Source organism: Eriocheir sinensis, chromosome 53, assembly GCF_024679095.1.
Source record: "Eriocheir sinensis breed Jianghai 21 chromosome 53, ASM2467909v1, whole genome shotgun sequence".
NCBI classification, from domain to species: Eukaryota; Metazoa; Arthropoda; class Malacostraca; order Decapoda; family Varunidae; genus Eriocheir; species Eriocheir sinensis.
In genome coordinates, this window is record NC_066561.1 from 993,839 (window position 1) to 1,007,204 (window position 13,366).

The following is a 13,366-nucleotide window of genomic DNA, read 5'->3' on the forward strand; positions in this document are numbered from 1 at the left end:
ATATATATATATAAATTTGTATAAATATATATACAAAATACATATAAAAATAATTTATATTTATGAAATATATATACAAAATATACATATATATATAAATTTATAATATATATACAAAATACATATAAAATAAATTTATAAAATATATATAAAATACATAAGAACGTAAATGTATAAAATATATATACAAAATACACATTAAATATTCTAAATACGTATAAAAATATATATACAAATTACACATAAAATAATGTAAATTCGTATCAAAATAAATGGACAAAATACCAATAAAATAATGTAAATTTGTATGAAAATAATTATATAAAATACATATAAAATAACATAAATTTGTTTAAAAATATACATACAAAAATACACATAAAATAATTTAAGTTTCTATGAAAATAGATATACAAAATACACATAAAATAGGCTAACTTTGTTTTGATCTATATATACAAAATACATAAAATAATGTAAATTTGTATCAAAATATATGAACAAATACGCATAAAATAACATAAATTTGTATAAAATGTATATACGAATACACATTAAATAATGTCAATACGTATAAAAATATATACAAAATACACATGTAATAATGTAACTTAGTATCAAAATAAATAAACAAAATACCAATAAAATAATGTAAATTTGTATTAAAAAAAATATACAAAATAAACATAAAATAAAGCAAATTTCTATAAAAATATATGTACAAAAATGCACATAAAATAATTTAAATTTGTATGAAGTTAACTATACAATATACACATAAAATAAGGCAAATTTATCAAAATATATATACTAATACACATAAAATAGTATAAATTTATATAAAATATATATGCAAAACATTAAAATAATGTAAATATAAATATATAAATTAATATACATATATATATATATATATATATATATATATATATATATATATATATATATATATATATATATATATATATATATATATATATATATATATATATATATATATATATATATATATATATATATATATATATATATATATATATATATATATATATATATATATATATATATATATATATATATATATATATATATATATATATATATATATATATATATATATATATATATATATATATATATATATATATATATATATATATCAGACTGTCTCTGTTGCTAACTACTGAATTATCAATTATTGTACCTGTTGCTCCCTGAGCTAGCTTCTGCTAAGGCTTTAGGCTTATCAGATATCCTTGTGAAATTTCAGAGGCATTGTCGAAACCTCCACAAAGTGTGAGAGTTAGTCTCATCTCAAAGTCCAAAGTGTACTCATCTCCTGAGGTTCGGCTAGCAACAACAACTTTCACGTCATCAGCCGAGTCAGTGAGTCAGTAACCACTTACAAAGTGACCAGTGAACTATAGGAGGTGAACAATACTATTTTTCTCATATCTCATCATTTCTGTGTCCATCTTATCTTTTCATTCATCCATTCATCAGTGATTATCATCCATTTATTCATTGGTGGTGGTTATTATTATCTATTATTATTGTGTGTCATTGTGTGGGTTTCTTGTGTTTTCTTTTCTCATTGTTATCTGTGTGTCATTTTGTCTTTGGTTTAATCTTCGTTTTGGTATATTATCTTGTTATTTACCATACTCGTATTGAACTATTGTGCTTAAATGACCTTAACACCATTTACTTGATTTAAACGACCATAAGGTCTTAAGAGCAAGTAACGTAATTACTCTCACTTGCTACAGGTGTTGTTAATATTGTTGTTTCTTACTTATACATTAAATTTATGTTAAGGACTATCTTCGTATTTTCATCACCTCATTTAATGTTCAGGTAACCAGTTTCTTAAATTATCACCCTAGACAAAACTACTGTGTCGCTCGTAACATTATTGGGGGCCTGTCCGGGATGATATGTAGTGGATTATTATAACTAATTCATTGTTATTTTCCACCACTTCATCTTCGCTAATCATTTATTGTTTCATGTATGTTCGTTCACCCCTAGTATCACTCCTATTACTTTTGTAATCACTGTGTCACTGTGTTTGTTGGTCCTGTTTCATGTGCAACGTGATTGAGTGTAGGGATTGACTGTGCCTTTAATAACTAACCACGCAAAGGCCTAGCGTGGAGACTTTATCAGTTCCTCATACTCTTAATTACGTTTTGCTCTGTTCGAATCTTTCCTGTGAGACACTTTCTCCCCATAGCCTACGAGACTCATTTTCTTTAGGAACCACTGACGTTCCGAATCAATTCAATACTTCACTCGACTCATAACTTGACCAGCTCAAACTCAAACGAGTACTTAATGCCAGATCCTGTTTGCAGATGTGGGTATTGCATTCTCTGGTCATTCTCCACTGGCTCGTTATCTTCGTCGAAGTGTTATCTCTTCAGGGGTCGCTCCCCTATCAATTAATCTCATGCCAGGATTGTGAACTAGTTAATAGTTCAGGAGATTACTGTGTTAGTGGTTACTAACAACTTTCGTACAACCGTCAAATCGACTTGTACATCAATCAAAATGGTGTTCAACGTAGAAGAGTTTGTCGGTAATCCTCTGTGGAGGAACTTAAAACAGCAACTGTAACTGTGGAACAACTTAAATATATTGCTACAAACTATAATATTCCCTTCACTAGTCAAACAAGAAAACCCGAGTTGATGTCCCTAATTCTAGCTCATCTGGGTGACCCTGAGGAGGAGGCTGACCACCTCATGGAAAGCCCTACCTCTTTGGGTTCTGCAAACCCCGCAATCGCCCTAGAGATAGAGAGGGTGAAAATGCAGGCACTCAGATGAAGCTAGAATATGAAAAGAAGCAAAAGCACTTGAACACGAACGAAATGAAGAAAGTAAAGCACGTGAACGTGAACATCAACTCAGCGTGCTTCAGCTGCAGTCCTCAGACGGGGGGACTCGAACCCCTAATAGGTTGCAGATAACCAAATTTCTTCCTCTTATGCCTCAATTCTCGGATTACGATCCAGAAGCATTCTTTCAGAATTCGAATCCTCTGCCATTCACTTCGATCTACCTAAGGAGGACTGGACATGGCTAGTCAAGCCCAAACTCAACGGTAAGGCCTTGGCAGTCCTAGACAATATCGAAGACAACTCAGATTACGAGGTAGTAAAAAGCGCTATTTTAGCAGCTTATGCAGTCACCACAGAGAGATATCGACAAACCTTCCGCAACATGAACAAGACATCTGGTCAAACATACTTGGAGTTTGCATCAGAGAAACTCCGAGCTTTGAGACACTGGCTTAAGTCGGCAGCTGTAACCACATATGACGATCTGGTAAACCTTGTAGCTCTAGAGGAATTCAAAAGAAGATACCATACTCAATCATGTTGCACATCACTGATAAGGATGAGACTGAACTCTTAAAAGCCGCCAAATTGGCGGATGTCTTTCACTAATACATCGCTCTATGCCCTCAGGAGACAAGAAACTTCAGCCTGTGGGTAAGTCAGGTGCAAGCTATAGCAAGGATGTAAAACCCGCAGAGAGTAGTGGTAGTGCCAAGTCTTTTCTCTCTTGCAGTTTTGTAAAGGTGGGCCATCTCATAAAGAATTGTCCTGATCCTAGGTGTAAGTAGCAAAGACCTCTACATTCTCTAAACCAGTCGCCTCTCTCAACACTCCTTCAGTACTTCCTCCCACTGACCCTTTTCAACCCTTCAGGTCTCAAGGTACTGTGGCTCTCAACACGGACTCTGAAGGGCACCCTCTCCAGATTATGCGGGATACTGCCTCTGCCCAATCTATCATTTTAAAATCCGCTCTTCCAGGGATTGAGCAGCAGTACACGGGGGAGAAGGTACTCATAAAGATTTTCATCAAACCTTTCCCATACCTCTGGCTAGGGTGCACTTAAACTGTCCGTTGGTTGTGGGAGCAGTTACCATTGCTGTCAGTGAGGATAATTCTCTTCCTATCCCTAATGCTAATTTCCTGTTGGCTAATGATCTGGCTGGGGGACTAGTCGTTCCACCTATCATAACTAATGTCTCCCATTGCATTACAACCCTACAGCTGACATGGAAAGAGCAGCCTAACATTTTTCCTGAATGTGCAGTCACTCGAGCACAGTCTGTTGCCGCTGCTCCAGAGCCACCTCAGCCCTTACCAACCACCCTCCATCCTACGCCTCACGTTGGGGTTGGTAAGGTATTCACTGACCACTTACTTGCTGAGGCTCAAAAAGACGATACCACCCTGTCTCGATTTCATACCCAAGCTATACCTAAAGACCAGATCACTTCCTCACCTTCTTTCTATTACCAGGATAAAATTCTTGAGATTGTATAAACCACCTCAACTTTAAGATGATGCCACTTGGGCTGAGCTCCATCAAGTAGTCCTACCCGTCACCTTAAGAGAGCCAGTGATGGAGATCGCTCATGGGAACCTAACCGGCCATCATGGGATCAGGAAAACTTGTGAGAAGCTACTTAATGAGTTTTATTGGCCCGGTCTTAGGAAGGATGTTGCCTCATTTGTTAATTCTTGCCACACTTGCCATGTAATGGAAACCCAACCAGAATATCCTCCTTATCCTCTTCAGCCCATCCAGGTGCCTGAAGAACCATTCTCAAAATCATCATTGACATCGTGGGCCCATTACCCAAAACAAAGAAAGGTAACCAATACATCCTCACTGTCATGTGCCCTACCACCCGTTACCCAGAAGGTTTCCCTATCAAAACATCTCTGCCAAAACTGTTGTATCAAACTTACACTTGTTTACCACTTTTGGCATCCCCAGGAGATTCAGAGTGACCGTGGCACTAATTTCACGACGATCTCTTCACGGCAGTTCTCACCGAGCTTGGCATCACACAAACTTTATCTACGGCGTACCATCCACAGTCACAGGGAGCTTTAGAAAGATGTCACCAAACACTGAAGGCTCTTCTTCGTAAATTTTGTCACGATCAGGACCAGGACTGGGACGAGGCTCTACCTTACGTCCTGTTTGCCATAAGAGACCCTAACAGGTCCTTGGGTCTCCCCTTTGAGTTACTGTATGGCCATAAGGTAAGAGGTCCCTTAAAGTCATCAGGACCAATTGCTTAATAACACCTCAAGCAAACTTGTCACTGTCACCCAGTATTTAGTTAAACTTAAAGACACACTAACCAAAGTTCGCTCCTTTGCCCGTGACAACCTCAAACAAACTCAAGGAGACATGAAGAAACACTTTGACACTAGAGCTAAAGTTAGAGAGTTCAAACCAGGTGATAAAGTCCTTGTCTTTATTCAGTCCCAGGATCACCTGCAAACTAAATACCATGGTCCCTATACAGTCAATGAGAAGATCAGTGAACAAAATTACATTATAGACACTACTAACTGCCGGAAAAGTACCCAGAAAATACACATTAACTTACTTAAATTATATAAAACTAGAGCTGGCCTTGCACCTGGCTCACCAGAGAGACCTGTATGTTCTATTTCGTTAGAAACCACCACCACTCATGCAGAAGGGACAAATAATTCATCCATATTATGTAACCCATCTAATTACCTGTCCCATCTCTCATCCTCTCAATCAAAAGACATCCTATCCATCCTTCACCAGTTTAATGTGTTCAATGATCATCCAAACATGTGAAACCTCACCTCTCATGACGTCAAGCTCATCCCAGGCACATCTCCTCTTCGTCACCCTCCATATCGCATAAGCCCCAGGAAACGTGACCAGATGAGGCAAGAGGTGGACTATCTACTCGAGCAGGGGCTGGCGAAACCCAGCCAGTCTCCTTGGGCGTCACCTTGTCTACTCGTCCCCAAGGAAGATGGACAGCTGCGTCTCTGCACCGACTACCGCAGGGTCAACGCTGTGACAGTCCCAGACGCCTACCCCTGCCACGGATAGACGACTTGATCGATGAGGTGGGTAGGTCCCAGTATATAACAAAGCTGGTTTTTTTGAAGGGCTATTATCAAATTCCCCTCACAGAGAGAGCACTAGAGATATCCGATTTCATCACTCCCTTTGGGCTCTACCATCATAATGTAATGCCTTTTGGGATGAGAATGCCTTCAACCTTCAGAGAGCCATGGATTATCTGTTACAGGATCTTATTGGGTGTCCGTTTACCTAGACGACATTCTAATTTTTACAGAGCATTGGGAGCAGCACCTTACGAGACTCAGGGATGTGCTGACAAGGCTGCAGGCAGCCCACTTCACCGTGAAGCTGGCTAAGACTACCTTCAGCCGAGCAACGGTGACGTACCTGGGCCACGTGGTGGGCAATGGCAGAGTACGACCCAAGGAAGCCAACATCTCTGCCATCCTTGAATACCCTGCCCCCACTACTCGGAAGGCCCTGCGGCGCTTTCTGGGCATGGCAGGGTATTACAGGAGGTTCTGCCCTAACTTCGCAGCCGCCACTGTCCCTCTCCACGGCTCACGAGTGGAGCCGTACACTACTGTGGACAGAGGATTGCCAGGCCGCCTTCGACCAACTCAAGAACTTCCTGGCCCAGGGTCCTGTACTCATCGCCCCAGACTTCCTCAGCCCTTTGCCCTGCAGACTGATGCCAGTGATGCCGCTCTTGGTGCTGTATTACTGCAGGAGGTGGAGGTATCCTTCATCCAGTGGCGTACCACTCCAGCAAACTTAATATCCACCAGAGAAGATACAGCACCATTGAGAAAGAGCTCCTGGCCATCGTCTCAGCAATCCAGAAATTCAGATACTACATACAGCCTGCTCAAGAACCACTCCAAGTCTACACAGACCACAATCCATTGGCCTTCCTCAATCGCAGCAAGTTTACCAATCAGTGACTTCTCAGATGGTCCCTGTTTCTCCAGCCCTACAACCTGAATGTCAACCACTTAAAGGGAGGAGAACATCATCGCCGACGCCCTATCTCGCATCTAAAACTCGACTTGACCAGAAGTCAACCACTACGACTCCACTGGGCAACAACGGCTACCTACAACTACAAATCAACCCAGTGGTGTCGTCTTCAGGGGAGGTATTACTGAAACCAGACTATCTCTGTTGCTAACTACTGAATTATCAATTATTGTACCTGTTGCTCCCTGAGCTAGCTTCGGCTAAGGCTTTGGGCTTATCAAATAGCCTTGGGCTATTTCAGAGCATTGTCGAAACCTCCACAAAGTGTGAGAGTTAGTCTCATCTCAAAGGCCAAAGTGTACTCATCTCCTGAGGTTCGGCTAGCAGCAACAACAACTCTCACGTCATCAGCCGAGTCAGTGAGTCAGTAACCACTTACAAAGTGACCAGTGAACTATAGGAGGTGAACAATACTAGTTTTCTCATATCTCATCATTTCTGTGTCCATCTTATCTTTTCATTCATCCATTCATCAGTGATTATCATCCATTGATTCAGTGGTGGTGGGTATTATTATCTATTATTATTGTGTGTCATTGTGGGTTTCTTGTGTTTCTTTTCTCATTGTTATCTGTGTGTCATTTTGTCTTTGGTTTAATCTTCGTTTTGGTATATTATCTTGTTATTTTCCATACTCGTATTGAACTATTTTGTGTAATGACCTTCACACCATTTACTTGATTTAAACGACCATAAGGTCTTAAGAGCAAGTAACGTAATTACTCTCACTTGCTACAGGTGTTGTTAATATTGTTGTTTCTTACTTATACATTAAATTTATGTTAAGGACTATCTTCGTATTTTCATCACCTCATTTAATGTTCGGGTAACCAGTTTCTTAAATTATCACCCTAGACAAAACTACTGTGTCGCTCGTAACATTATATATATATATATATATATATATATGTATATATATATATATATATATATATATATGTATATGTATATATATATATATATATATATGTATATGTATATGTATATGTGTGTGTATATATATATATATATATATATATATATATATATATATATATATATATATATATATATATATATATATATATATATATATATATATATATATATAAATATATATATATATATATATATATATATATATATATATATATATATATATATATATATATATATATATATATATATATTTCATTAAAATTTTATTTCATGTTTATTTTGCATATTTATTTTCATTAAAATTTTAATTATTTTATGTGGGTATTTATATTTGTATTTACGTTATATTATATATATATATATATATATATATATATATATATATATATATATATATATATATATATATATATATATATATATATACCACACAATCACAAGCCAAGAACGCGCATATAAAGAACAACAGACGACCCAGCTCTATTCAGCCTGAAGATGTTCCCTAGGCAATAACGAAACGTTGCAACCAACAACCCAACTTTTGGACAGCTCCTCGGGGCTTTAGACACCGTCAAAAGAGAGTTGATAAGACAAATAGAAAAAACGCAGCAGAAGCTGAATAATGCAGAAACAGCATTTTCATTCAATCTAGTATGCTTAAAAGAGAATTTACTCCCTGGCTACACCAATCTAAAATTACACGACGAGAATGCCAGAAACGCAGACATCACCCACAAATTCCGGAAAGAACTTGTGGAACGACAACTCCAAGAAAAACAACTGCTTGTACATCAGCTGAAAGAACAACAACTGAAGCTCATTAACACGTGGAAAGTAACTGACGTTCCCGAATATCTGAGGAAAGCACTCAACGACGAACTATACAGACTGAGGCTACAACATCAAAAAGGAGTGGAAGCTGCAAGTACCCGCAAACTTTCAAAACTGTACGGTGGAAATATCAAGCTCCCTAAACAGACAAGCGGATATATAAACCTCGTACCAACCCTCGAACTCACCCACGATCAGCAAGAGCTTCTCAACATGGGATTAAACTGCCACTTTATGACTAAGCCTCGCAAACACCGGAAGCGTCTTGAACTCGAAGCCCTACTAGATAGAATCCAAAACTTAGAAAAAGATGGAAAAGTTGAAACTTCAAACGAACTTCAAGCATCCATAATCGCTGAGGCCTCCAAGCAAAGAGAACACTACCAAAGCAGACAACTAGAAAAGAGACAAAGAGAGGCAGCCAAACAGCTACGCAGCAAAGAAGAAATTATAATCCGAAGAGCAGACAAGACCGCAGCATTTGTAATCATGGCGAAAGAAGAATACCTCAGCAAAATGGACAGCATACTCTCCGACACCTCCAAATTCAAGAAAATACGCCGCAATCCTACAGAAGACATGAAGAAGAAAATCAACGCCACCTGCAGAGCCATCAACATCGCTACAAAGAGCACACGCTTTCCGAAGCTGACCGGGGAGTTTTCTCCCGGGTACGCCTACGGCAACGTAAAAACACACAAGACAGGAAACCCACTCCGCCCCATCATCTCCCAGATCCCGACAGCCACCTACACCGTCGCCAAGAAACTCAACGAGATCCTCGCCCCGTACACCCCGATGAGCCACGCCCTAACGTCCACCAATGACTTCCTGGAGATCCTAAGAACTGCCCCACCTGCCGACAACCACATCATCGCTTCTCTCGATGTCGAGAGTCTGTTCACCAACGTGCCCGTGAACAGGACTATCCAGATCATCATGGACCGCGTCTACAGATGTGAAGAGACGGAACCCCTAGACATACCGGAAGAGGACCTACGCACACTCTTAGAGATATGCACTAAAGAAGCTCCCTTCACCTGCCCCCGCGGAGATATGTACTGCCAAGTGGATGGTGTTGCTATGGGAAGCCCACTTGGTGTGCTCTTCGCCAACTTCTTCATGGGAACCATCGAATCCATGGCCCTCAAGGACCAACAACTCTCCATCTACGCCCGATACGTCGACGACATATTTATCAGAGTGAAAAACATAGATGAACTACAGAAACTTAAGCAGCAGCTCAGCAACATCTCCGGCCTCAACTTTACCTTTGAAGAATCACAAGAAGGACGCCTGCCATTCCTCGACGTACTAGTATCTCCACAAGACTCAGGATTCAACACCTCAGTGTACATCAAACCAACAAACACAGGACTTTGCCTCAACGGAAACAGCGAGTGCCCGCAACGCTACAGAAGATCCACAATCAATGCATACATACGGCGAGCGATCTCACACAGCTCAACATGGAAGAATTTGCATAACGAATTGGAAAGAATTACACAAGTCCTTGTAAACAACGGCTACCCCAACAGTGAAGTGACCCAGGCCATCAACTGCGCCCTAGAGAAATGGTACAACCCTGCAACCACTTCTACAAACCAAAACAACATCAATCTCTACTACAGGAACTACATGTCCATTACAGATGAAAGAGTGATCAAAGATATCATCCACAAGAATGTGAAACCAACAAACGCAGAGCAAACCATATCACTCATCATCTACTACAAGACCTCCAAAACAGCCAACCTACTAATCAAGAACCGCCAAACACCACCACCGGCACCTCTTCAGGAAGACCATGTCATCTACGAGCACACCTGCGCTATTGAGGACTGTGGGCCTCATACATACATCGGGATGACACGGACAAAACTGACTAGGCGCTTAACATGCCACCTACAAAATGGTGCTATCAAGAACCATTACACAGTCAAGCACAAGGAAACCTTAGCACGCAGCCACCTAGAAGATTCAACGAAAATACTTGACAAGGAAACTGACCCACGCCGACTGTTGTTCCTGGAAGCCCTCTACATTGAAGATCTAGGGCCAACTATGAACACTCAAGCCCAAGATCTGCAAATCTTACCAACGAAGAAGAAGTAGCAGAAAAAACAACACCTGAACACCTGCGCAGCGAGGACGCCGCGCAGCATTTACCGCGCTACTTGTACACGCCACACCAATCACAACCCAGAACGCGCATATAAAGGCAACCAGACGACCCAGCTCCATTCGGCCTGAAGATGTTCCCTGAGCATTAACGAAACGTTGCAACCAACAACTTAACTTTTGGACAGCTCCTCGGGAGTTTAAACACCGTAAAAAGAGTTGATAAGACAAATAGAAAAAACGCAGCAGAAGCTGGATAATGCAGAAACAGCAGTTTCATTCATTTTCGTATGTCTGAAAGAGAATTTACTTCCTGGCTATACCAATATAATATATATATATATATATATATATATATATATATATATATATATATATATATATATATACATATATATATATTTTTTTTTATTCAAAATTACATTATTTTATTAGTATTTTGTTTATTTATTTTGATACGAATTTACATTATTATATGTGTATTTTGTATTTATTTTGTATCCGTATTTACATTATTTAATGTTTATTTTGTTTATATATTTTTATACAAATATACATTATTTTATATGTATTTGTTTAAATATTTTGATACAAATTTACATTATTTTATGTATTTTGTGGATATATTTCAACCTAAATTTAACTTATTTTATTTTTGTATTTTGTATATCTATTTTCATACAAATTAAAATTATTTCTGTGTATTTCTGAATAAAGTTTTATAAAAATTTACGTTATTTAATGTAAATACGTATAATTAAATAAATGAGTAAATAAATAAATAAATAAATATATATATATATATATATATATATATATATATATATATATATATATATATATATATATATATATATATATATATATATATATATATATATATATATATATATATATATAATATATATATATATATATATATATATATATATATACAAAGCACACATAAAATACTGTAAATTCGTATTAAAATAAATAAAAAATACCATTAAAATATTATAATTTTGTGTGAAAATAAATTTACAAAATTCACATAACATAACTAAAATTTGTATGAAAATATATTCAAAAGTATCCATATATAATATAAAATTGTATGAAAATATATATACAAAATACACATAAAACTAGGTAAATTTGTTTTAAAATATATATCCAAAATACCCATAAAATATTGTAAATTTGTATCAAAATGTATAAACAAATGCACGTAAAATAACGTAAATTTAAAAAAAAAATAATTATATATATTTGCAAAATATACATTAAATAATGTAAATATGTATAGAAAATATATACAAAATACACATATAATATATAATAATGTAAAATCGTATCAACATAAATAAAGAGTATCAATAAAATAATGAAATGTATATACAAAATTACATAAAATAATTAAATACGTATTAAAATAAATATACAAAATGCACATACAATAAGGGAAATTTGTTTTCAAATAGATATGCAAAAAATATAAAATAATGTAAATATGAATCAAAATATATATACGATTACACATAAAATGACGTAAATTTATGTGAAATATATATACAAAAAACATAAAATGATGTAAATGCGTATAAAAATATAGATACAAAACACACATAAAATAATGTAAGTTCGTATCAAAATAAATAAACAAAATTCCAATAAAAAGATGTATATTTTTAGGAAAATAAATATAGGAAATACAAATAAAATAACAATTTTTTTTTTAAATATATACAAAATACTCAAATTGTTTTAATTTGTATTAAAATTGATATACAAAATACATATAAAATTAGGTAAATTTGTATTGAAATACATATACAAAATACACATCAAATAATGTAAATTTGTATGAAAATATATAAACAGATACACATAAAATAAAATATATTTAAAATAAATATATATACAAAATACACATTAGATAATGTAAATATGTATAAAAGTATATACAAAATACAAATAGAATAGTGTAAAATCGTATAAAAATAAATACACAGAATATCTTAAAATAATACAAATTTGTATGAAAATATATATGCAAAATACTCACAAATTAACGCATATTTTTTTATATAAATATATATACAAATATACACAAAATAACCTTATTTGTATTAAAATAAATATACGTAATGCACATACAATATGGTAAATTTGAATTGAAATAGATATCCAAATACACATGAAACAAAGTAAATTTGTTTCAAAATATATTACGAATACACATAAAATAACGTAAATTTCTATAAAAATATATATACAAAATACACACAAAATGATGTAAATACGTTCATAAGAAAATTAAATTCGTATCAAAATAAATAAACAAAATACCAATAAACGAATGTGTATTTGTATGAAAATGGATATACAAAATACACATAAAATAAGATACATTTGTATAAAACTATATACAAAAAATACACAAAAATAATTAAATTTGTATGCACATATATATACAAAATACACATAAAATAAGCTAAATTTGTATGCAAATATATGTACAAAATACAGAAAATAATGTAAATTTGTGACAAAATATTTAAACAAATACACATAAAATAAGGTAAATTTGTATTAAAATATAT

At 35.3% G+C, this 13,366-nt stretch overlaps 1 protein-coding gene across 1 annotated transcript; it reads left to right on the plus strand.

The window, feature by feature from the left end:
• The first annotated feature begins 8,873 nt into the window (after positions 1-8,873).
• LOC126983104 (uncharacterized) lies at positions 8,874-10,775 on the plus strand. The gene has a single exon (XM_050835603.1). It carries the CDS (start codon positions 8,874-8,876, stop codon positions 10,773-10,775), a length of 1,902 nt encoding a protein of 633 aa, XP_050691560.1.
• The last annotated feature ends 2,591 nt before the right edge of the window (positions 10,776-13,366 follow it).

Coding starts and splice junctions, on each gene's coding strand:
- LOC126983104 (XM_050835603.1), top strand. CDS start 8,874: ATGGGATTAAACTGCCACTTTATGACTAAGCCTCGCAAACACCGGAAG.